The sequence below is a fragment of the Nerophis lumbriciformis genome, linkage group LG27 (genome assembly GCF_033978685.3).
Source record: "Nerophis lumbriciformis linkage group LG27, RoL_Nlum_v2.1, whole genome shotgun sequence".
NCBI classification, from domain to species: Eukaryota; Metazoa; Chordata; class Actinopteri; order Syngnathiformes; family Syngnathidae; genus Nerophis; species Nerophis lumbriciformis.
The window spans coordinates 32,612,501-32,640,437 of record NC_084574.2 but is presented as its reverse complement, the minus strand read 5'-3'; the positions used below and the strand labels follow the sequence as shown (position 1 = coordinate 32,640,437).

Genomic DNA, 27,937 nt, shown 5'->3' with positions numbered 1-27,937 from the left:
ACAACAGGATAGTTGTGTTAAACAATGCCAAAAGTGTTTACTTGTGCAAGTGTTTACTTGTGCAATGCTGGACAGCCAGTTAACATCTAAATGTCCTTCAGTAAACACACAAGGTTGGTCTTTTCTTGTATTTTGGCCAAGTCATTTACAAAAGGTAAACATGGTAGGCGATATGCTTCCAGGAGCTAGCAGCTTGACCACAGCTAAACACACAATAACACACACACTATGCACTAGATGTACTTAATAAGTGTCCCAAATTGAATAATATTTCAGTCTAAAACACAACATTTGTCAATATAAACAAGTGTCAAATAATTGTGGTTGCATATTACTTACATATCAAAAGTCTCCAAGGCAGAAGCATATTAGAAAATATCCAGTAACAAACGTGTCAGGTTTTTTAATACCCTTAATTTAATGAATTTTTGTGGCTAGTAGGTGTCGCCAACATTTTTTATAATAAGCTAATTACTAAATCGACTATATTAGTGCATCTGCCTCACAATACGAAGGTCCTGAGTAGTCTTGGGTTCAATCCCGGGCTCGGGATCTTTCTGTGTGGAGTTTGCATGTTCTCCCCGTGACTGCGTGGGTTCCCTCCGGGTACTCCGGCTTCCTCCCACTTCCAAAGACATGCACCTGGGGATAAGTTGATTGGCAACACTAAATTGGCCCTAGTGTGTGAATGTGAGTGTGAATGTTGTCTGTCTATCTGTGTTGGCCCTGCGATGAGGTGGCGACTTGTCCAGGGTGTACCCCGCCTTCCGCCCGATTGTAGCTGAGATAGGCTCCGGCGCCCCCCGCGACCCCAAAAGGGAATAAGCGGTAGAAAATGGACTATAAGGTGAGTATTTCCATACCTACCATTCATTGTTCTCTGACGAATTTCACTTGATCAAACCTTTTTTTTAACATTAAACACTACAAAATAAGAAATGTATTTTTGTGCCATTAGGTTGGTATTTTATATCTACTACCATTGTTCTTTTTTTTTGAAAAATTTCACTTGATTATACCCTTTCTAACATTTGACACTACAAAACAAAAAAAGTACATGCCGTGATTCCTACTATTATCGTATTGATTAATATCAGTTTCGCCCACTACTCAAGGCTCCATTATCAGTATCAGAAGTAAAAAAGTTGTACCGGGACACCCCTAAAATAAATAAGATAAAATAAGATAAAGATATGATAACATTTATTTGTCCACAACACTCTGGCCACTATGAAATTGGATTAGCCGCTGGGCTCTGACAAAAAAAAGACGACAACATTATGACTTGTTTTGAGGAACAGGATATATATTTAAAAAGTGTAGATTTTCAAAAGATACTTTTGGATATTTTGGAGAAGGCGGGGTGTGGTTTCATTTGCAATCTCTTAATGCCTCCACAAACAAGCATCCTGCACATAAACTCAAACAACTAGTTAAAAATGTGACTTTGGAGCATAATTCAGGCATAATTTACACCAAAGCATATCCGAAACATTTTATCTAGAACAGGATTGTCCAAACTTTTTCCCCTGGGACTGCATGTTGAGTAACATGGGTGGAGTTTGCATGACTGCGTGGGTTCCCTTTGGGTACTCTGGCTTCCTGCCACCTCCAAAGACATGCACCTGGGGATAGGTGGATTGGCAACACTAAATTGGTTCTTGTGTGTGAATGTGAGTGTGAATGTTGTCTGTCTATCTGTGTTGGCCCTGCGATGAGGTGGTGACTTGTCCAGGGTGTAGCCCGCCCTCTGCCCGAGTGCAGGTGGGATAGGCTCCACCGACCCCGAGAGGGACAAGCGGTAGAAAATGGATGGATGTATAGATAATAGATACATAATTGATAAATGTTATAATTAGATATTAAGAGAATGTGAAAGATGGACCCCTAACTTTTATACTCCTGTGACTACCTCCTTAAAGTTTTGTAATCAATCAGAATATCAAGCAGCTAAAATGCGCCAAACATACATAAGGGTGGAGATAGTGTTTTGCATTTTTCCCATCATGCTTTGTAATGGATCTAAATGAGTGTAATTCTGAATTTTTTTATGATGCATGGACATTTTTTATAGTATCCACAAATGGTGTTGTATTGTGTTATGTGTAACCATGTCTTTTGGCATTCTATGTTGGTTCCACTTTTTTTTTTTTTTGCACTAGGGAAGGTTGTTTGCATTGGGTCATACAAGTAAAGGCTGCGCTTGGTTTCATTTAAAGCATGACAAATTTTCATCTACATGAATTACTCATGTTGTTCACATGATGGCTACAAAGCAGCTGTCTATAAATTGACTTTTAATATGAATCGAAATCTCCCTGCAGCCATATTCCTTAGTAAACTCATGACATCTCGTGGGCCAAATTGAAGGCGCCGGTGGGCCGCACATTGCCCGTGGGCCGTAGTTTGGACACCTCTGATCTATACCACAAGGAAGTATGTAGATTATAATCAATATAGGCCCTCTTTAAACTTTTACCTTCACCGGAAAGGTACATCCGTACTTTGCTACAAGTGCTTTATTGAATATAATACTTTACCACTTTCTTTATAAAAGTGCTGGCACTGAAAATGTTTTTTGTCACCAAGTTAGGTTATTTTGCAGACGAACGTGGGACTCTTTGTCTTTGTTTTCGGGCACTCGATTCTGCGGAATGATAAGTGGACGAACAGACTAATTTGTTCAGCACAATGTTTGTAAATACAATAACCAAGACAGTGTAGGAAAATCGGAGCAAGATTTTGGTGAACATTTCCATCAAACCCTCAACCATACGAAATGTGACGTAAACCGAGGTACTGTACCTCATCCTGCCTTTTGTGTATAAGCTTTTCTTTCAAATAGCTGCATCCTCCATTGAACCAGTTGTAGTTTATTCTACACAAACTCAGTGGCCCTGGCAACTTGTCTGTACCTGCAACTATCAGCATGACAGGTAAAGATGAAGCACCTGGCAAGCAGCCTAACAAAAACACATGCATGCACACCTCTATCGTGTGAATGTGCTGCACAGGCTTGCAGGATGGAGAGTAATCTGCCATAAATATTACAATCACAGTTATGTCGCTGCTTCAGCCTTTTCCGTAAGTTTAGGCCTTGTTCTGTTGATAGCTCACTGGAAGTTTTGTTTGGTACATATGCAAAAACTGAGATGTAAGTAAACTCAAAATGTGAATGCTCACGAGGTTGAAAATTCTGTATTAATATTAACATTGGTTAATTTAATTACTACTCCTGTGTGACAGTTAAGAATGTTAAGATGATACGCAAAGCTTTTTTGATGGTTTGATGGCAGCAGCTTGATGCTGGGACAGATTAGTTCAATTATGTATAAGGGGAAAAGAATTGCTTTGGGGAATGGATTTAGTACAACCTCAGAGTAGGGCTGGACAATAATCGAATTGTGATTTCGATTATGGCTTCTCATGATCATGAAAATATAGTAATTGAAAAAACGATTAATGGGCTGCACAACGTGCATGCAAATTCCAGAGCTTGTAACGGTGGCACGGGTGAGGAGCGAATGAGCAAGCAAAAAGTGAAGTGAATTATATTTATATAGCGCTTTTTCTCTAGTGACTCAAAGCGCTTTACATGGTGAAACCCAATATCTAAGTTACATTTAAACCAGTGTGGGTGGCACTGGGAGCAGGTGGGTAAAATGTCTTGCTCAAGGACACAACGGCAGTGACTAGGATGGCGGAAGCGGGGGTCGAACCTGGAACCCTCAAGTTGCTGGCACGGCCACTCTACCAACCGAGCTATACCGCCCAAAAGCTCGTCTACGAGAAGTTTGGGATACTAACATGGTTGCTACTTTTTATTTGACATATTGCTAATATGGGGGCAGCAGGGTGGAACAGGGGTTAGTGCTTCTGCCTCACAATACGAAGGTCCTGGGTTCAATCCTGCGCTCGGGATCTTTCTGTGTGGAGTTTGCATGTCCAAGATTGCAAGATTATGAAACGGGATAAGATGTACATTTCCTTTCTGCAGACAAATACGTACGTGAGAGTGTCGTCTTTGTACTAAATGAGGGTTGGAGGGTGTGGAGATGTCACTTTTTGACATAATTTTGGACAAATCATCATTCATTTAACTCACAGGGTGTTTAGGCCTTTATTCACTATACACCCTCGCTAAAGGCGGCCAGCCACAGTTTTGTCTCATGCTGTGAGACTGAAGAAAGAACCGATTTAAAAACTAACATGCTGTTTCCTTAAACACTATTGATTGGCCAGGAGACAAAGATGTGAGGCTCAACAATTCTGATCGGTGAACATTTCTGTCACTTAAATGGAAAAAAAAACCTTTGCCTTTTGCGGTTACTTATCGCACTAATTAAAACCTTGATGTCGAATTGATGTCGATTAATCGCGCAGGTCTACGTCATGGTAGAGCCCATTTAGGTCTTGTGTGTGGGTGCGTGTGCATTAATTAGATTATATTTTAGACTTAGATTTATTGGTCCCCGTTGGGGAAATTCATTTTCACTGCCGTACATTTAAACAATAGACATTACACATCACAAAACAAAAATAACAAAAAGACATCATACATGACCAACACATTTATAGGCTTGTCAGACAGGTCGGCTGGGCCTGCTGTTAAGGGCGGCTATAGCTGCAGGGATCAGGCTTTTCCTGAGATGGGCCCTCCGGAATTTGATGGTTCTGTACCTGCGCCCTGACGGTAGTGGGATTATGTATTGGTGTAGTGGGTGACTGATATCCTGGACTATCGTTTTTGCCAGTCGAGTGATGGACCTGTGGTTTAAGTCTGAAATTTTGGGTGTGGATAGGCCGATGATTTTAACTGCTATGTTTGTAACAGGTGTGAGTTTGGTCCGGTTGGTTACAGAAAGCATGGTGAAAAAACATGTGGAACAGTACATAAGGATGGGTTGAACAATGCTTTGGTAAAGTAATAACAGGAGATGAGGTGCAACGTATAGTCCCTTAAGTTTTCGGATGGCTGACAGTCTTTTTTGACTTCTTGTTTGAATGTCCGTGGTGTGCTGATCAAAAGTGAGTTTATTGTCCAATGTTACGCCCAGGTATTTATGTAAAGGAGTTGATTCAGGAGTGGTTTTCAGTCAAAAGACCCAGACAGACATGCACCAGATCAGTGATAGTAGTGGTCTGAATGAGCATATTTTTATTTAAATGTGCACAGTGTACTTGTATACATATTATTATGGCTGGCGATAGTGTTCTACTTGATCTTAAACGATGGTTTCTCGTTCAGGCAAAGGTAGACAGACATTAGAGCGAGCGTGAGAAAATGAAGAAATCTCTGGGTGACAGCACCACACCTTGATGGCAAACTAAGGCCCGCAGCATGGCGGCCGTCGACAACTGCATGACACCGTTGGTAGTAAATCCATTTTCCCCTCATACATACACATTCCATGTGTCTCTCGTTGCCCCTCCCCATCGTGCTCGGAGATTTGTTTGGATAACACAGACGGCGGACAAATCCGCCCCGCAGTTTATTTATCACTGTCTTTGTCCATAGCATACAATGCTGCTGCATAACTGTGCTCCAGTCATTGATTGATTGATTGATTGAGACTTTTATTAATAGGTTGCACAGTGAAGTACATATTCCGTACAATTGACCACTAAATGGTAACACCCGAATAAGTTTTTCAACTTGTTTAAGTCGGGGTTGATGATACAAATATATACTATCATATATACTATCATCATAATACAGTCATCACACAAGATAATCTTCAGGGTGTATACATTGAATTATTTACATTATTTACAATTCGGGGTAGGGGCTTCACGGTGGCAGAGGGGTTAGTGCATCTGCCTCACAATACGAAGGTCCTGAGTAGTCTTGGGTTCAATCCCGGGCTCGGGATCTTTCTGTGTGGAGTTTGCATGTTCTCCCCATGACTGCGTGGGTTCCCTCCGGGATAAGTTGATTGGCAACACTAAATTGGCCCTAGTGTGTGGATGTGAGTGTGAATGTTGTCTGTCTATCTGTGTTGGCCCTGCGATGAGGTGGCGACTTGTCCAGGGTGTACCCCGCCTTCCGCCCGATTGTAGCTGAGATAGGCTCAAAAAGTAACAACAATTAGGAGGAAAAAATATGATCAGAAAGCCAAATATCCCATGGTAAAATTTCAGCTTCAAATCGGAGATAAATATGGTTTCATAAACACAGACCAACAAACGAGAATGCCATGATCAGGTAATGGCAATAACCAAAAAGACAACTGGGAAAAAACTGCACTTTAAAATGTTCTATATTTCATTTAAATGGTTATTTGAATTATTATTGTACAAACGTTTGTATATCAAGATTACATTACATTACATTATAATATAGCGGTACAGCTCGGTAGGTAGAGCGGCCGTGCCAGCAACTTGAGGGTTCCAGGTTCGATCCCCGCTTCTGCCATACTAGTCACTGCCGTTGTGTCCTTGGGCAAGACGCTTTATTCACCTGCCCCCAGTGCCACCCACACTGGTTTAAATTAAATGTAACTTAGATATTGGGTTTCACTATGTAAAGCGCTTTGAGTCACTAGAGAAAAGCGCTATATAAATATAATTCACTTCACTTCACTTCACTATAAACACTGTTAAGTTTTTCATTGGTTATTTCTTCAAAGTAAGAGCATGTTGTAGCCCAGGGATGTCAAACATGCGGGCAGGATCAGGCCTGCGAACAGGTTCAATCCGGCCCGCGAGATGAGTTTGCTAAGTGTAAAAGTGAGCTGCATTTTTAATTAAAGAAACTGCTGTTGTAAATATGTCACAATAGCAATTCTGTTAGGCAAGCAAATAGTTTATACCGAGGCGAGCAAGTATACCAAGCAAGAGTTACACTGTAACGCGGGGCTGCGACTCCTCCCCCTCGACCCGACCTAAAACAAAACAGGAGTAAAATAAACAATTAGTAATCCCATTTAAAATGTTCTATGAGACACAGCACATTGATATAGTTCTGATAAAAGTATTGTCTTCAGTGCAAATTTAAAGAAAGTGAACAGTGTGTGATGTACTGCAATACTGTCAGTCTAAAGTTTTATTTTGGTTTTTGAAATTGTTCACATATTGCACAGTTTTTATTTTTCTATCGATACACAGTGAATTTCTACCTCAGATTGAGTTAGCATAAGATTAATATGTGCATGACAAATGAGGTAGTTTGAGAGTTTGTAAATGCTTTATTTTTTTCTGTTTAATCCAAGATGGGCTATGACTTAAAGTTGAATTGCTTTTTAGGTACACTGAGTTTAAGTCTAAATTCATTGTGTTCTTCATGCTTTTGAAACTGCACCATTGTTTTCCTCAGAATTTTCAAATAACTTGAAGTGTTGATTATTTGTGATGTGCACATTTACAGAATGTGCACGTTCTGTTTTGGGCCGAAGTAAAACAGAGAAAACAATCTGAAGTTGCCGTAGTTGTATTTTTTAAGTTACTATGCCGTGATATCACCAGTCCGGCCCTCGTGGGAATAGATTTTCCTCCATACGGCCCCTGAGGCTGTTGTAGACAGCCAAATATTTTTAAAGTTAATTATTGCATATTGTTCTTATGTGTGACACCTTGAGACAAGTATATGTTAATTGACCGTCTAAAAGTAACATGTCTGCCTCCACTTGTTATTATTACAGTTTTATGCATTTTTATGTATAAATTATAAAAATCGCAAATCCAATCAAAATCGCAATTTTTGAGAGAACACTTTTTTTTTTTTTTGCTTAAAATTGTTTCTGGTCACTTTTTGTCTCTCGCAACGTCCATAAAAATTACATGTAATCCTCATGGACAATTATGCAAATTAGATGATGTTATTTGTGTCCCAAACTGAAGGCCTCGAAGAACATGACTAATTGTGGCCGAAAACAATCGTTATGAGCGCCAGACTAATGAATTAATTATATGACACACTGTAATTTATACGGTGCTTCAGATCCCGTCGTTGAACCAGTGCTACAGAATTATATCACCATAGGACATATTTTATGAATACCTTGTTTTATAGGGAGACATTTTAATAAGGTGTCTGCACCACTGGTGTTCCAATGTATTGAATTATTCAGTGCGTCCCTAATAAATGTCTTCACTCAAAGTACAGTACATGTGTCCTTCATCTTCCCACAGGGTGGCGACAGATCACAATGTAGATAACACCACTGCTATCCTGAGAGAGTGGCTCATCAAAGTTCAGAATGACTATCACTATGTGGAGTGGAGACCCGATGATGGATCCAGGTAATTTTGTGTGTATGTTTTTAAGACGCAGATAATGTTTGGTCTTATAAGTACTGAAATGTATACTATTTGCAGACGACACAAATATATTCTACAGTAGTGATGACTATAATGAGCTCATAAATACAGTAAACACAGAACTAAACATAGTAAAAAAATGGATGGACGCAAATAAATTATCTTTGAATATAAATAAAACTAAGATAGTGATGTTTGGAAATCGCAACATAACGTCTGAACAGAAAATAAGTATTGATGGTACCCAAATTGAAATCGTGAATGAGAATACATTTTTGGGAGTAATAATTGATAGTAAACTATAATGGAAACCTCATGTCAGACACATTAAAACAAAAATCTCCAAAAGCCTCTCAATTATAAACAAAGCAAAACTATACCTCAATGAAAATGCACTCCGTACTCTATACTGCACCTCGGTACTCCCATACCTTACATACTGTGTTGAAGTATGGGGGAATACTTACCACAACACAATTCATCCTCTGATCATATTACAGAAAAGAGCAGTGCGGATCATTCACAACGTTGGTTATTTAGAACATACTCATAATCTGTTTATGCAATCAAAGTTGCTCAAATTTGTTGACCTTGTTAAATATGATACATTAATAATCTTATATAAAACATTTAACAAATTATTGCCGCCTAATCTACAAAGTTTTTTTATAAGACGAGTGCAGACTCATAACTTGAGAGGCTTTGGATATTTCTTATTGCCGAGAGCTCAAACCACTCGTAAACGTTTTTGTGTGTCTGTATGCGGAGTAAAACTATGGAACAAACTGGACTTACAACACAAGCAATGCCAAACTATTAATCGATTTAAACTATTATACAAACATGGGGTCTGGTTCAAATATAAAGATGAGGGTCTTTAATTTGACCTGCTGCTATACTCTGTCTCAAAGTGTTAACATGTGCTCAATGTTTCTTTACCGTTATTGCTATGTTGTCTATCACCATTGTTGGTATATTCATTATTCCTACAGTGTTGATACAAATTATTGTTACAGTGTAATAATTATTGTTACCTGTGGTAATGCCACTATGATACAACATCTGTATTATAATCCTTGAACAAAGTAAGAGTGAAACTCATGTGAATAATCACTGAATGGAGAACTGGGGGTGGGATTAAATAACTTATCTTCTTCCCACTCCCTTTCAGGCAAAACTGGACAATCATGTATTACATAATATATATTACCTTTTGCACTATATTAATTTATATTATTATTTGTTGTCAACTTTGTACTTCTTTATGTCATTGCCTGAAATAAAATGAAATGAAATGAATTAATAATAACACTGTAATATGAGTCAGTGTCTATCTGTATCTGTCTAAGTGCCTTCGAGGACGAGGTGGGACCTAAACACTGGAATAATCTTCGATATGAACATATTATGAAGCTTCGCCAGGGGGCATTGGACACGGCCCGTGAGGTCTGGGCCGACTATCTGCTGGTATGTTATCAGTCAGTCACAATAGTTGGCAAACATTAATGTTTGTTTTATTCAAAGTTTGATGAATAATATGCCACAAAAAACATGCATCTGTGCCTTTAAATAGCTTCCATGCAATAGAGTGTTATTTCCACACATTCCTTAAGCATCAGAGGAGTTACCAGGGTAGCAGCAGAAAACTCACAAGAGGTGCCGCTGAGTAGGAGTGGAAGGAAAAAGGAGGAGTATTCATGTTGTTACTTTTATAGTGCTTGAATAGATTTATCTCCTGCATCTTCTTTCCCCCATCCACTATCCATGCTTCCTATTGTTCTCGTCGTTGACGTCACATGGTCAAGGAACGATTAGGATCACCTCAGTGTTGAATGTTTTAAAAGGCACATTTACGTGAACATTTTCTTGTTAATTACAGGATCTACATTTCAATATCAATAAAATAAAATATTGACTTTGCATGTAATCTCAATTTTAATGAGGAGCTATGTATGTTGTTGAATGATCGCAGTAGTATAAATCAATGAGTTGATTTTTTTTTTTTTTTATCTTTATTTAGTTAAGATTTAAACATTTGTAAAATAATGTGTATCAGTCTGACTGGTGCATATATTTTAACATTGAGTTGACCAACGTCTCCCTTTTTGCTAATTGCAAAATCGATCGTAATGGTTCAGACTGCCCCACTTTGTCCCAGTGAAACATGAAGCTTTCTCTGTGTTTGGACTTATTTTATTCATCCACTTTGCTTGTGGACATTTAGATGGACGAGGTGGAGTAAACAGAGATGTTTGGCAGTGGATGATAAAGGCTTACATCCTGTTGCTATGGCTACTTAGTTAAAATTCAGATTCCTGTAGAGCTGCTCACATTTTGAAATGGTTTCCAGCTAGACAACCTTGCAGACAATGCAACTGTTGTATAAGAGCCAAGAGAAAATCCAATAGCAGAACTGTTAGTGTTCTTTTGATGGAAGCATTGTGGTAATTTGCTGTATTGTGCCCTTTTGTTTGTCTGCAGGTGGCAGACTGTGACAACCTGCTCACCAACCCAGATGTGTTGTGGAAACTGATGAGAGAAAACAAGACCATTGTTGCTCCGATGTTGGAGTCCAGAGCTGCTTACTCTAACTTTTGGTGCGGCATGACCTCACAGGTACCGGCTGCTTTGTTTTGCGTGTATACAGGTACATCTTGATACATATACTAAATAGCAGAGACGTGCAGAGACATTAATACCAGGTGAGGCATTAATGCCTTTTTTAGTTGTTTTATCATTTATACTTAAATTCATATACTTTAATCACTGTTAATACAGGTTGCTCATTAAGATTACAAAAAAGGAGTAATTCACTTCTATAAAAATGTTATCAAATACTTCTTGATCCCATTTATTTGCTAAAATAAAAACATTTGGGGTCTTACCTTACTGTATTTGTGTCACGTCTGGGACTATGGCGTGGTTTGTTCTCCCGAGGTGCAAACGATTTGTACCATACGTGGCGTGAAGGGGAGTACATGATTTATTTAAACACTATAACTACCAAAAAAAGATGCAAACAAAAGGCGCGCACAAGGGCGGAAGTACAAAACTTGACTATAAACACAAAACTTGCACAAAGGCAGAAACTATGAACAACAAAAAACACTAACTGTAGCATTAATAAACAAAAACTTACTTGGCATGGACTAAAGGAGCAGCATGAACGATGGACATGAAATCAAGTGTCAGGAATGTGCAGAGCATAATTGTGGGATGTCGCCAGGAAGACAAACTGAAGACAATGAACTTAAATACTACAGACATGATTAACGAAAACAGGTGCGTGACTCAAAACGTGAAACAGGTGCGTGACCTGACAGGTGAAAACTAATGGGTTGCTATGGTGACAAACAAGAGTGCACAATGAGTCCAAACGTGGAACAGGTGAAACTAATGGGTAACCATAGAAACAAGACAAGGGAGTGAAAAGCCAGAAACTAAAGAGTCCAATAACTAAACAAAACAAAACATGACTAATACAAAACATGGTCACACAGACATGACAATTTGTATATGAAGTACATTTCATTATCAATCCTTCATGAAAACATACGTTGTATGATCACCTCTGTTTTGTCTAAAAGTCCAGTTTGAGTTTGAGTTTATTTCGAACATGCAAGCATACAACATGATACATCACAATTTCCAGTTTTCTATTCAACATGTTCGAAAAGGAGTAGGAAGAAGCAGAGTTTATTTAATCCTACCCCTTTTCTTTTACATAACAGTTGCTAAAACTTTTGTTCACTTCCTGTTCTCAATTTATTCACAATATACTCCATAAGCAATCACAATAAAAATAAATAAATAATACTCGGTGAAGTAAGTTACATTTCATATAGTGAGATGAGTAAGATTGTTTTGAAAATGAATGGATGGATGAAATAAATTCAGATTGTGTATCATGGTACTTCTTCTTTGTACTTTGTAAACACTTTAAGTTTGAAGAGTTTCTTGAAGTGGATTATATTAGTACATTGTTTGATTTCTTTGCTTAATCCATCCAGTTTAGAAAAGTAGTTGTTCCTGGGTATTTAATCTTCTGTATTGGCAGCCACATTCATTCATTTATTTATTCAGCCAGCAGAGCATTAAAACATTGTTTTCCAATCTGACAAAAAAAACAACCTCAAATGCTGCCTTCCTTGCTGTTAACACATGGTAGTGACATGCATCTGCTCAGAGTGGCGTATAAAGAGAGTATGGCCAAGTAAACAACAGGCACAGCGACTGTTACCAAAGACATGTGCGACTGTGCCCTGATGCATGCAATTGCTGTTGTTTTGACGTCAGTTTTTCTGACGAAATAAACCAAAATAAAACGTCTATAACAGTGGTTCTTAACCTTGTTGGAGGTACCGAACCCCACCAGTTTCATATGCGCATTCACCGAACCCTTCTTTATTGAAAAATAAAATGTTGTATTTTTTCAAATTCAAGACAAGGTTATATGTTTTTGGTAACACTTTAGTATGGGGAACATATTCTAAGTAACAAAGACTTAATTTAAAGTTATTTGGTTAGGGTTAGGGTTAGGGTTAGAGGGTTAGGGTTATAATATATATGTTACTAATTTGCATGTTAATAAGCAACTAATTAATATGTTCCCCATACTAAAGTGTTACCATGTTTTTTTACAACATCACCTTGTTCAAAGAACAAAACCAACACAGTGCATAAACTCACAATAAATTACACACCTGCAAACCAGTCTGACTTCTGCTGTTGCCGTATCCTTAATACGCCGATCGGGAGAAGTTTTAATTTACACAATGAGTCTGGTGTGTCTTGACCTCTGCCGAACCCCTGAGCCCGACTCACCGAACCCCTAGGGTTCGATCGAACCCAGGTTAAGAACCACTGGTCTATAATATAGTTGTAAAATAACTGCAGCTCATAAACTTACAATAAAACATGCTTTTATTTCATGAAACTATCATTTTGCGGCCGTGTTTGACGCACTCTGTTGCTACATTTCTGCAGTGTTTCGTGAACAACAGGCACTCTGACAAGCACCCGACGCCGACTGCGTAATAAACGTAAAAAAATACACAGAACCACAAAAAAAACCTTACTACCCTCATTTTGCCAAAATCTTCTGTAGCTTTGAACCAACAATCACAAAAAAAATTGTGACTTTTGTATGTCAACTGTTCTAGGCTCTACTTTGACCGATTGAGAGGACAAGCTATGAAAATGTATGTGGCTTCAATGTATTTGTAATCACAGTATATATCACTCGTTATTATTTTAACTGATTCTTATTTTTTGTAACATGCTCAGTGAATAGGTGTACTTTTACACTTGTTCCCCTATATTTCTGCACAATAACTCAGATATGATAACACTGGTGAGCAGTAGATATTATAGAGTGATTTTTGGTCAGGAACATATGTTGCTTTATTATTTTTGACGTATTTCTTGCCACTTTATGTTGTATATTTTTTTTATGAGATGTCCAGTTCATTTTCTCATCTATTACCTCTAAAATTTGACTTGTTTCTACTGTTACCAAATTGCATTATTTTTGTTTTATTGAGATTTGAATATAGTCTGTTTTTGTCAAACTATCTCTTAAATGTATTAATTTATTCTGTTATTATTCGTATTATCTTTGGTGTGTTCTGTCCTGAAAAAAACACAAATGTTGTGTCATGTGTTCAACTGGCACAAGACGCTGTAATCGGTGGCTCTGCGGTGCTGTTCACGAACCATCTCTTCCCATACTTGTCTTCTTTCCGAGTTGTGGGGACCAGCCCCATGCTGCACAACAGGGCATTTTTACACGAGGACGTGCTGCGAACACAACAGCTCAAAGTTAGTAGCAGTCATAGCGCCCTGTAGTCACGTGAGCGCCTTTTTGACCAATCATTGAGGAGATCGCCTGAAACCGAGTTGGCCATACTCACTGTATACACGATTTTGCATCTGCTCGCTCACAATCACCCCCACTTCATGCCCACGCATGGTGTGGCGGGTCAATGCACTACAAGAGGCTCTCTAACACAGCGCCAAAAGCATCTCTTTTTTTTGGGCATATAGTTTGATTATTAAGAATACTGATAATACAATACTTACAATAAAAACATTTAACAGACTGTAATTATACAATGTGTAAAAATGTTTCTGCAAACATTATTTTGGTGGCATTTTGACAAGCAGATCAGCCAGTAAGACCCAGAGGCCTCATGTCAAGTTTGTGTGAAAATGTAGTGATTTTTACTCAAGTAAATGATTTAAAAAAAAAAGATTAGAATCGTACAGAAAACACATTTATAACACAGTTTAATGGACAAATATTAGATTTATTAAATGTTTTTATTATTAGCTTTTTTTAAATATTCATGCTATGCCTCACCTGCATACCCTGATATATACAGTATATTTCAGCATTTCCCTCACCGATATTTGTTGGGATTCATTGAAATACCATCATAATTCACTCATCATAATAACATCATAATAACTCCCCTGGACTCTAGAAAGAGGTTCCGCAGCCTCCGAAGCAGAACCTCCAGGTTCTGTAACAGCTTCTTCCCTCAGGCCGTAAGACTCTTGAACGCATCTTAATTAAATTATTCCCTCAACTCCCCCCAAAATGGATTAACTCGCTGAAATAAAAAAGACAATATAACATACATCCATAAACGTGGAAGCATGTGAAAAAGTGCAATATATTTATCTGTTCAGTAATCTATTTATTTATTTATATATATTTATTTATTTTATATATATATTTATATATTATTTATATATACTTATTTATTTATATATGCACCTTATTGCTTTTTTATCCGGCACTACCATGAGCTTATGTAACGAAATTTCGTTCTTATCTGTACTGTAAAGTTCAAATTGAATGACAATAATAAGGAAGTCTAAGTCTATAATTGTTTCTTTTTTTGTTGCAGATGTGTCAAACCTAAAAAAGAACAACAATTTTCCATTGTGCATTATAAAGCATTTCTTATAATGTGAATGTTTGCTATAAGATACCGCCCTGAGTGTATCATGAATTACATGAAAACATTTTCAATTCTGTCCAAAATGATTGCACGGGAAAGTACCGAAGCTCCCTGCCAGTGTTTACAGATGTGAGACTTAAGGCCCAGCTGCACACAAATAAATTACAAGCCCAAAAAACTAGTAAAGGTCAGCAAGGAAAAATGCTAACTATTGGACGAGAGCCTGAATTCCAAAGAGAGGCAAATTCAGTAGTTCTGAAGCAGATGTTCAGCTTTAGCAAAGGACATTTTAATGGTGTCACCTACAACAAACACAGTACAGTAATCTAAGATTTTTCTGACAGTAACGGAATAATTTATATTTAGTCTGAAAGTATTCTGTGCAACCATCCTGGCAGGGTTACTACAAGCGAACACCAGCCTACATGCCTATCAGAAAGCAGGAGCGTCGTGGCTGCTTCGCTGTACCGATGGTCCACTCGACATACCTGGTGGACCTGCGGAAGGAAGCCTCTCGTCAGCTGGCTTTTTACCCCCCACATCCAGAGTACAGCTGGTCTTTCGACGATGTCATCGTTTTTGCCTACTCTGCTCGCATGGCGGGTGAGATGAAGTGAATGTGATAGTTGGCGTGTTATGTGTGACACTCGAACAACCGCATCACCTGTCATATTTCGTCATGCTCAGATGTCCAGATGTATGTATGCAACAAAGAAACCTATGGATATTTTCCTGTGCCGATGCGCTCCCATGCTACACTGCTGGATGAGGCCGAGAGCTTCTTGCACACTCATCTTGAAGTCATGGGTGAGTTCAGAATTAAATTGTGTGTGGGCATTTATGTAAAGCAACATCAGTAGTCATGGCTACCTTTCACAATGTAATCGATACGGTACCAATGGTACCAATTGTCATTACTTCTATGTTTGTGTTAAAATTGTTAAATTGTTTAATAATAAAATATTTTTTTATTTAAAGGGGAACATTATCACAATTTCAGAAGGGTTAAACCATTAAAAATCAGTTCTCAGTGGCTTATTTTATTTTTCGAAGTTTTTTTTTCAAAATTTTACCCATCACGCAATATCCCTAAAAAAAAGCTTCAAAGTGCCTGATTTTAACCATCGTTATATACACCCGTCCATTTTCCTGTGACGTCACATAGTGATGCCAACACAAACAAACAAGGCGCATAGAACAGCAAGCTATAGCGACATTAGCTCGGATTCAGACTCGGATTTCAGCGGCTTAAGCGATTCAACAGATTACGCATGTATTGAAACGGATGGTTGTAGTGTGGAGGCAGGTAGCGAAAACGAAATTGAAGAAGAAACTGAAGCTATTGAGCCATATCGGTTTGAACCGTATGCAAGCGAAACCGACGAAAACGACACGACAGCCAGCGACACGGGAGAAAGCGAGGACGAATTCGGCAATCGCCTTCTAACCAACGATTGGTATGTGTTTGTTTGGCATTAAAGGAAACTAACAACTATGAACTAGGTTTACAGCATATGAAATACATTTGGCAACAACATGCACTTTGAGAGTGCAGACAGCCCAATTTTCATCAATTAATATATTCTGTAGACATACCCTCATCCGCGCTCTTTTCCTGAAAGCTGATCTGTCCAGTTTTGGAGTTGATGTCAGCAGGCCAGGGAAGCTAGGGTCCATATTCTTCTCTTGATCATCTTCGGTGGCATAAGGGACGGTGTGAGCCAAGACATCCAGGGGGTTTAGCTCGCTCGTCTGCGGGAACAAACTGCCGCCATTGCTTGCCGTGCTAGCGAGGTCCTTTGTCCCTGAATTGCTCACACACTCCGGCAGATTCAATGGGGGTCTGGCGGCAGATTTCTTTGACTTTATCGTTGGAAATGCATCTGCTTTGAGTGTCGCAGGATATCCCTACATTCTTGCCATCTCTGTCGTAGCATAGCTTTCGTCGGTAAAGTGTGCGGAACAAACGTCCAATTTCTTGCCACTTTTGCATCTTTGGGCCACTGGTGCAACTTGAATCCGTCCCTGTTCGTGTTGTTACACCCTCCGACAACACACCGACGAGGCATGATGTCTCCAAGGTACGGAAAACAGTCGAAAAAACGGAAAATAACAGAGCTGATTTGACTCGGTGTTTGTAATGTGTTTGAGAAAATGGCGGATTGCTTCCCGATGTGACGTCACGTTGTGACGTAATCGCTCCGAGAGCGAATAATAGAAAGGCGTTTAATTCGCCAAAATTCACCCGGAAATCGGTTAAAAAAATATATGGTCTTTTTTCTGCAACATCAAGGTTTATATTGACGCTTACATAGGTCTGGTGATAATGTTCCCCTTTAACAGTGAACTTATAATGATAACTTTGACATATTAGATTTAGTTTATTTAAAAGGGGCAAAACATAGCAATAAACATTTGACATGTAAATATGTGAGATTATAGTCAATGAACAAAAAATGAGCAAAAACATGAAAAGCAAAACAAATATCTTTGGAAAAACAAATTAGCTGTTGAGAACAGCCATAGATTGTTTTATATATCCAGTATAAACAGAAAAAATGGCTTTAAAAAAAAAAAATTCTCACTAAATATAGCAACAAGGACACGAAGTTACATGCTTGTGTGGAAGTGTGTCACGAAGCAAAGTTACAATGCCATTTAGTTTATGGAGTTGTAATGACAAGCTTCATCAATTCACACATATTCCCATTTCAGTGTGTTGATGAGCAATGAATGGCTCGCACCAACTTTCTTTGTGGCGGGTTGGTCTTGTTATTCACTCAAATTGACAATCATAGAAAATATACTTTTATGCATCAAGTAAAGTGTACATCTACGTCTAACAGAATATATAATTATCCATACAAGGGAGGGAACATGAAGAGGCCAGGAATGATTAAGAAAACACACTTTTGTTTTGCTGAATTTCTCGAGGCAAGGTGTTTGGAGCCTCTATCTAATTCATTAAAAATTCTCTTTGTAACTCTCTGCTATCCTCTTTGAAAGTGAAAAATCCTCCTCTGGAGTATTCCAGCTTCCTGACTCTTCCTCCCAAGCAGCCAAACAAGATGGGCTTTGATGAGGTATACACTTTTCTCTCTCTCTCAAATACATGCACACACGCTAAGACAACAGCCTCAGCACATTTGTGTGCACGCAGGTGTTCATGATAAATCTGGTGCGGAGATCTGACCGGCGGGAGCGCATGCTAAGAACATTACACGAGATGGAGCTGAGCTGTAAGTTGATTGCAGCTGTGGATGGCAAGTAAGTGTCACTTCATCTTCTCACATGCAGCATGCGTGTTGTTGACATGACTATCTAACAGGCACACTATATTGTTGCAAAAATGACAGGGCTATGAGTCCAGGGCTGTACAGTGCGAGCATTTTACTCGCATTTGTGACTAGAAATATGTCGTGCGAGTATTGAAAAAAAGAACACACGCGCAAATGCAGATTTTAACCCTTTAATTTGCATTTTGCCCGTCCAAAGTTGATCAAACTAGAGTCAAATTTTCTCGCATCTGTACAACATGTTTGAAATAAACTTAAACCATAACCAACACCGAATGGACAAGTGATTGATGCGGAAGCTTTGAGCGCTGAGAGCTGTGTGTGTCCCTCCTCGTCCTCCTCCTCCATGCACAGTGCCCTGTTCCTAACTCACGCACTAGTCGTCAAACACGGAAGAGGCTTAAAGACAAACATTTTTTTACCGCGTTAAAACTCGACACAAACTCAACTATGTGTGAAGCTGCGTGCTAAAACGGCCCCAGCAGCAAAAACCCACAAAGCTCACTGCTAGCTTCTTTTTTCTGTTACTTTTCACATGGAAGGAAAAGTGGTGCGCTATTACTAACGCGGTGTCCCATCATATTGCTTAGTTCCCAGTTGGAACCATAGAAAATAGCTGTTAAAAAATAATTGACACGTTCTATGAGCTTCCCAGTCACAACTACTTTGCACAAGAAGCATTGACAGAAACATAGACAATCTGAAAGTGTTAAGTTGCAGTGGTAATATTCTCACTTGTCACACAGCATCATGAAGCAGTTGGCAGAATGTGTTACTGGCTGAAATCTTTGTGTGTATGTCTTATAATAATGTTTACCTATAAAAGTCAATTATTTTCAAGTTGCTGCTAAACATGTCCTCTTAAACCAGGCACTTTATTTCATATTGTGTTATTTTGTGTTATTGTTCGCTGAAGAATTGAGTATATCTTATAATTGAAGATTAAAGAGTATTTTGCTTTTCTTTAATTATTTACAAGGCTTTTTTATTTATTTTTTTTATCTCAAAAACACCACTTAAGTTTTGGGTCCTAATAAGCAAATTCTACTTTTTTTTACCTGTTGGTACCAGTTTTTATATATTTGGGATCCCCATCAGTACCGCAAATTTTAAATAAGGCATGGTGGAGATATTTACTTAGGTCAACAGATATTTCCATTTATGGCAGAGATTTACCTGAAGAGCTTTGCGCAAATCCGCCATTGTAGTCACTAAGTTTCTTCTTTTCCTCCATCCGGTTGTTGTGGGGCAGACTGACTCTTATGTGCACATGCATCCTCTGCTTTTATAATTTTTAATACAAAGTAGCGTATAGCTCTAACTAGAGATGTCCGATAATGGCTTTTTTGCCAATATCCAATATTCCGATATTGTCCAACTCTTAATTACCGATTCCGATATCAACCGATACCAATATATACAGTCGTGGAATTAACACATTATAATGCCTAATTTTGTTGTGATGCCCCGCTGGATGCATTAAACAATGTAACAAGGTTTTCCAAAATAAATCAACCCAAGTTATGGAAAAAAATGCCAACATGGCACTGCCATATATATTATTGAAGTCACAAAGTGCATTATTTTTTTTTAACATGCCTCAAAACAGCAGCTTGGAATTTGGGACATGCCCTCCCTGAGAGAGCATGAGGAGGTTGAGGTGGGCGGGGTTTGGGGGGGGTGGGGGGGGTGCAAGATTGATGTGTGGGGTGGGGGGGTAGGGTAGGGGGTAGTGCGAGGTGTATATAGTAGCGTCCCGGAAGAGTTAGTGCTGCAAGGGGTTCTGGGTATTTGTTCTGTTGTGTTTATGTTGTGTTACGGTGCGGATGTTCTCCCGGAATGTGTTTGTCATTCTTGTTTGGTGTGGGTTCACAGTGTGGCGCATATTTGTAACAGTGTTAAAGTTGTTTATACGGCCACCCTCAGTGTGACCTGTATGGCTGTTGACCAAGTATGCTTGCATTCACTTGTGTGTGTGAAAAGCCGTAGATATTATGTGACTGGGCTGACACGCAAAGGAAGTGCCTTTAAGGTTTACTGCCGCTCTGTACTTCTCCCTACGTCCGTGTACTCAGCTGCGTTTTAAAAAGTCATAAATTTTACTTTTTGAAACCGATACCGATAATTTCCGATATTACATTTTTAAGCATTTATCGGCTGATAATATCGTCAGTCCGATATTATCGGACATCCCTAGTTCTAACTTATTTCTGTCAGTAGACTCCATATGTAAGCGCTTAAAACTAAAACAAAGATGGCTGGGAGAGAGCACAGTCGAAAGTGGTGGCGCGTAGATAAGACCGCCCACAAAATGGGGCACGCTGAATAATTTTTCCAAAAAACCACCAATACGTGTTATGTAGACCACAAGAAAGTGTTTTTACATGTAGAAACAAAAACATAATAAGACCCTTTTTTAGTATTTTTTTTCTCCACATGAAACTTGAACATTTTCAAAAGTGTCCACATGTTAAGTGTTTGTTTCAATAAAACCACTCGACACACTGTGTTTGGGTTTAATTTCGTCCAACTTGACTTTATGGAAAAAATATTGGGATGTATATTGTATATCGCTATTCAGCCAAACTATATCGGGTTATGAGTTTTGGTCCGTGTCGCCCAGCTCTACACTAGTGTAGCACAGTTTAGTGATGTTCTCCTTGTTTATTTGAGGGCATCGTGTTTATTGGTATGAGTGCACATGTGTATGTTGTTTGAGTGTTAATAATGAAATTGTGATATTTAGGACATTTCATATTGCTCCTAAATGTTTCTGTGCTCCTCAGTTTTTTTAATTTAGTATCACCGACGCTCCTCGTGAAAAAGCTAAGCGCACAGCCCAGGAGTTTATGGTAAATATTATTAATTTGCTAAATTAGATTAATGTATGAACAGCCGGTTCAGCAAAGCTTTGTAAATATATTTATCATTTCATGAATTTGAAATAGACTGGACTAGTTTGATTGTGGATATTTTATGAGGTATGGAATCCCTTATTAGTCTTCCATCTAATTCTACCATTGAGAAAATACAGATTAGTTATGAATAGAGATGTCCGATAATATCGGCCTGCCGATATTAGCGGCCGATAAATGCTTTAAAATGTAATATCGGGAATTATCGGTATCGTTTTTTTATTATCGGCATCGTTTTTTATTTTTTTATTTTATTTTTTTATTTATTTTTTTAATGAAATCAACATTAAAACACAAGATACACTTACAATTAGTGCACCAACCCAAAAAACCTCCCTCCCCCATTCACACTCATTCACACAAAAGGGTTGTTTCTTTCTGTTATTAATATTCTGGTTCCTACATTATATATCAATATATATCAATACAGTCTGCAAGGGATACAGTCCGTAAGCACACATGATTGTGCGTGCTCACGCTGGTCCACTAATAGTACTAACCTTTAACAGTTAATTTGACTAATTTTCATTAATTACTAGTTTCAATGTAACTGTTTTTATATCGTTTTACTTTCTTTTTTATTCAAGAAAATGTTTTTAATTTATTTATCTTATTTTATTTTATCAATTTTTTTTAAAAGTACCTTATCTTCACCATACCTGGTTGTCCAATTTAGGCATAATAATGTGTTAATTCCACGACTGTATATATCGGTTGATATCGGTATCGGTTGACATCATTATCGGTAATTAAAGAGTTGGACAATATCGGATATTGGCAAAAAGCCATTATCGGACATTCCTAGTTATGAATGGCACTGCAAGAATGATCATTTTTACCAATTGATGATTTTGTGATTTTGATGATGTGTTTGCAGTTGGGTGGAGAACTGCAATATGGGTTAACCCAATGCTATTTTTTCATAGTAATAATAATACATTTGGTTTAAATGTGCTTTAGGATAAGCAACAAAAGTACAATTAAAATAATACATAAAGAAAATAACACAGAAAAATCAGTAATTCATTCAAAAACTGAAAAAAAAAACTAGGCAGTGAATAAAGTAAACGCATTAAAGATAAGAGATTATTCATGTGCAATACTGCAACATTGTATATCTGCCGATGACGATGACAACCTTCTTTTCTCCCTTCTTGTTACAGTAATATATTTGTCTGTATGTACTTTGGTTAATATATGCATTTAAAAGAACACACTGTTCAGACTGTGCTACAAATACTTTGCTACCCTGAAGGAAGAAATGAAATTGCCCATGATATGACTCACATTATCCAATACTGCTGCTGCTTTTTATTTATACCTTAAACTCACATAGCTTTTAATAGCTTCTGACAGCATCACCTTTCAGAGATTTAAAATAAAAGTGAATAAAATGAAACAACATGAAATTCTTATTCTAGGGTCTTAAAAATAATTAAAAAAAGAATTATGATTAAGAGCCCAGGTCCTTACAAACTGTGGTTCAGCCTAATTTTAGGGTGGAAAAAGTTTCAAATCAGATATCTGTTCACTTAAATTTAAAGGGGTCATACTATGATTTTTTTTCTACATTTAAAACACTCTGTGGTCTTCATAGCATGTAATGGTGGTACTTTGGTCCAAATATGTAATAGATTAAGTTTTACAGATCGTTTTCAAGCTGCTTCCTGACCCTCTTTGTTGTAGTTTTTACAGCTTCCATAGCGGAACTACCGACCGATTAAATTCAAACTACACGCTACATTGTATTAGAAATGCCAACAGCGTGGGATGCATGTGGATGTACAAGCCAGTCTGCCCCACAACAAGAGGATAAAGGAAAAAAAATAGTTTACTGACGACAGCGTTGGACTACAATGGTGGACCCGGGCAAAGCTCTTTGGGTAAATCTCTACCATAAATAGAAATATTTATTGACGCAAGTAAATATCTCCGCCATGCCTTATTTTAAATATTCGGTACTGATGGGGATGAATTTATAACATTATCATGTCACACTTGGAAAAAGTGTCCCCAATTGTGCAAATTCCAAACGGCTTGTTTTCTGCAAAAATGAAGAAAGGTAAAATTGTTTTAAAGATATATCCGCCATGCCTCCATGGTTTGATTTCAAATTTTTTTGGGACTTATGCAGATCCCAAATACACAACAGCAGGTACCAATTGATAAGAAAAGTTGGTTTTGCATAATAGGACTTTTAGACTGTATTCATTTTATAAGTATCTTTAACTAACTTTGGAATATTCACGTTTAAATGGGAACTGCGCTTTTTTAAAATTTTGCCTATTGTTCAATATCATTATGAAAGACAAAATAACGGATGCATTTAAAAAAAATGTATTCTAAATATTAAATACATGCGATCAAAATCAGCTTTCAATAGAGGCCATGGTAGATGCGCTATGCTGCCTATAAAGTCCTTAAAAACAACCAAACACCTCCATTAAGGTTTTATATACATGATGTAAGTATATATGTAATGTAGTAATGGGTACATGTACATGTAACATTTATGTATTTTGATCATTTCAAGCATAAACTGAACAATAATTTTAAAAATGCATTACGACGTTCGCTTTCCCCCCACTACATCACTGATTATTACTCACTGCAGTCTTTATGAGAGCCAACAAACATAATAAAACACCACTTACTGTACAATGTCTGCTGTCATTAGGATGCCGACTGTTAGGATGTTCATATATTCCCATTTAGATGAAGAATGTCTCACAATCCTCACGAAGAAAAGGGGGGTCGAACCAAGCGTCTTTTTGTGTTGTTGTCAACATCTTGGGGTCTAAATTGGCTGTCAAAGTATACCAACACGTCTGATTACATCCTCGTTCTTCTATTATCCATGTGAGAGGCATTATTTATGATCTAGAATCAAGTTTGACGAGCAAGGAAACTAGGAAGCAGCTGATCAGTCGATCATGTCAACATTGGCACACAAGCTCGTGAAACACAGCGCCGCCATAAATAGTTTGTCTGCGTTAGCGCTTATAATAACAATATCACTAATACTTGGTTAATATTCAAGTCACGAAATGTAAATGGAATATTGTTGGCGCTTTTTGGATGTTTTTTTTATTGGGTTTTATGGGCGGAATAGTGGAGCTCCCATTGGTTCCTTTGCAAGCGGACTTTTATTTATGTTTATTTACAAGTTAGGATGCATTAAAAAAATATACATCCGTCGTCATGTCTTTCATAATGGTTTTGAACGATAAAAGCAAAATTCCAAAAAAAGTGCAGTTTCTCTTTAAGTGAGAAAGCACATCCATGTGACGTTACTGACACCTAGTGACGTGACAGTAAACACCGCTATATATCATGTTTGCGTATGATCTGAGGCAACATGGCTCAGGTGGTAGAGGGGCTTGCCCCCAATCTAATGGTTGTGGGTTTGATCCTTAGTCCCCCTGTGACCATGTTGAAGTATCCCCAGACCCCGGTTGCTCCTAATGCTGCGTCATCATGTGGAAATAGTATCAAAGCGCGTTGAGTAAAGGTAGAAAAGCGCTATACAAGTATAATCTATTTACTATTTATTCCCCTTATATAAACGCCCTAGATTAAACTGATCCTTGACAATGGGCAAAGTCTAATCAGATTCAACAATGAAAATATTTAGTCGGTCAGCCCTAAATATTCCACACTCACAGTGGCTAGTAACTGCAAAAAAGGAGTTGCAAGTCATTGACAATAAACTAAATAATTATATTTAAACATACAAATGATAGCATGTACAGTTAGAAAAAGAACAATAGAACACAGCATTTGCACTTTTAAGGCACTCCCAGCATAATGCTTGTAGTCACTTTAACATGAAGGGCAGGTTGTTTTCCTTAAAGATGAAAGATGAAAGATTTCAGCCTTCTCAGCTGTCAGTTGTGCCGTAAACACTGCTTCTCTACAGCATGTTGTGCTATGTTAAGCATTTACCGTATTTTCCGAGTATAAGTCGCTCCGGAGTATAAGTCGCTCCGGAGTATAAGTCGCACCGGCCGAAAATGCATAATAAAGAAGGAAAAAAACATATATAAGTCGCACTGGAGTATAAGTCGCATTTTTGGGGGAAATTTATCTGATAAAACCCAACACCAAGAATAGACATTTGAAAGGCAATTTAAAACAAATAAAGAATAGTGAACAACAGGCTGAATAAGTGTACATTATACGACGCATAAATAACCAACTGAGAACGTGCCTGGTATGTTAAAGTAACATATTAAGGCAAGAGTCATTCAAATAACTATAACATATAGAACATGCTATACGTTTACCAAACAATCTGTCACTCCTAATCGCTAAATCCCATGAAATCTTATACGTCTAGTCTCTTACATTTTACGGTAATGTGTTAATAATTTCACACATAAGGCCAAACTATGAAAAAAACTGCGACTTATAGTCCGAAAAATACGATATGTAGTAGTCTGGACTTGCACATCACATTGGGCAGGTTATAATTATTTATTGGATGTTTTTTTTTTCTTTTTTTTTCTAATTTTCACTTCAGACTGATATCGATCCTGACTATCGTACCAACGCTACTAAGTTATGCTCAGATGCATTTCTGATACAGCACATTTCCACTCTCATACAGCTTAACAATGTATAAAAGTTTGGAATCATATTCCAATCTTTGATGGACAGCGTCAATCAAATATGTATTTTATCCAGCTTTTTGTTTTGGGTCTCATCAAATATTTATCCCAGTGAGTGCATTTTTCCTCTATATATTGTATTATTTGTCTCTAATCTCCTTGTTTATTCTTTGTCTGTCAATCAGAGCTCTGAATGAGAGTGACATTGAGCCTATGGGGATTAGTATGCTGCCTGGGTACAAAGACCCCTATCATGGTCGACCTCTCACCAAGGGTGAACTGGGTTGTTTCCTCTCTCATTACAACATCTGGAAGGAGGTGAGGGATCTGTCACAGCTGCGTTCATAAATTTCACTGAATCAGCACGTGTGAAGAATGCCCACATTTTGTTAGACCTCATGAACCTAAACATATTATACAAGGTTTCATAGCAGTGTGACGAAAAAACATGCTTGAAATGTAATGGTGCATTTAAGGTCCTGTTGGGTTGCATGATATAAACGGCATGGATATAAATGATATACATTTGGCCGACAATAGCGCTTTTAGTACTGTCGTCATATCATGTTGATGACAAACTCTAGCTGTGTCCCGCAAATTTGACCGCGACAAACGACCACGTCGTCAACGCAACGTAGCGTCCTCGCTACCGGCTAACGTGCTTTCACAGTTCCAGTCATTAATTCTCGCCTCCATATGGGCAAATCAGCTATGTTTATTACAAGTAAAAAACTGTCAATGGAGGACAATAAATAGCTAAACTGGCTGCACTCCACACCATAGGAGGTTACAATAAGCCATGCTTACCGCTAAGCTGGCGCTCTTGAATGTAAACAGAGGTGGGTGTATCAAACAAATATGGATAGTAACGATACCAAGTATATTATCAGTATATGGTCAATACTACAGTGATGAGATGGTTATTTTCTATTATTGCAACATCTTTTTGGTTTGTTTTTATTATTGTAAGGGCAAAAAACAAATAGATTCAAATCAGATGATATAGTAATTTTTCCCATCCATTTTCTACCGCTTGTCCCGTTCGGGGTCGCGGGGGTGCTGTAGCCTATCTCAGCTGCATTCGGGCGGAAGGCGGGGTACAACCTGAACAAGTCGCCACCTCCTCGCAGGGGTAGTCATTTTTGCTAATGTTTAATTATTTTCCACTATTGATGTTATTTTGCTCAAAATAGTGCATGCAATAAAAGGAGAATAAGGAAATAACTGTAATCTTTCATTTATATTTTTTGTGTTTTTGTCTGATTATATAGCTAGGGACATCCCGAACAACATGTTAGGCCTCCAATCCCGATACAATTTTTTTAGCCGATCTTTGATCCGACTTGATTTTGAGTCCTGATCCGATACTTTGCCAATAGATTAAAGAAGTGAAAATGTTTTATAGCAACACAATAACACCATTTTAAAGCTTTTCTTATACAATGTTGTATTCACTAGTATTGTTGTAAATCAGATAATGGTGGTTTTGAATGCTACATGTATATTTTTTTAGTGGCTTGTGCACAAAAATAAACAAAAGCAAAATTTGCTGTTGGCTCCCATATAACTTATTTGAGTTTTGCCCTGAAAGTCTTCCTATATCCAGAAATCTACTCTCTATATTGTGTGTGTGTGTGTGTGTGTGTGTGTGTGTGTGTGTGTGTGTGTGTGTGTGTGTGTGTGTGTGTGTGTGTGTGTGTGTGTGTGTGTGTGTGTGTGTGTGTGTGTGTGTGTATGTGTATATGTATGTATGTATGTGTATGTATGTATGTATGTATGTATGTATATACAGGTAAAAGCCAGTAAATTAGAATATTTTGAAAAACTTGATTTATTTCAGTAATTGCATTCAAAAGGTGTAACTTGTACATTATATTTATTCATTGCAC

At 37.9% G+C, this 27,937-nt stretch overlaps 1 protein-coding gene across 1 annotated transcript in view; it reads left to right on the top strand.

The window, feature by feature from the left end:
• LOC133624486 (procollagen galactosyltransferase 1-like) overlaps positions 1–27,937 on the top strand; it is a 44,817-nt gene that overhangs the window by 7,323 nt on the left and 9,557 nt on the right. Inside the window, exons 2-9 of the mRNA XM_061988080.2 lie at positions 8,131–8,241; positions 9,609–9,726; positions 10,741–10,875; positions 15,626–15,830; positions 15,915–16,034; positions 18,234–18,310; positions 18,388–18,494; positions 26,234–26,366. Coding sequence (XP_061844064.1) covers positions 8,131–8,241; positions 9,609–9,726; positions 10,741–10,875; positions 15,626–15,830; positions 15,915–16,034; positions 18,234–18,310; positions 18,388–18,494; positions 26,234–26,366 — 1,006 coding nt within the window. The remainder of the gene's footprint in view (positions 1–8,130; positions 8,242–9,608; positions 9,727–10,740; positions 10,876–15,625; positions 15,831–15,914; positions 16,035–18,233; positions 18,311–18,387; positions 18,495–26,233; positions 26,367–27,937) is intronic.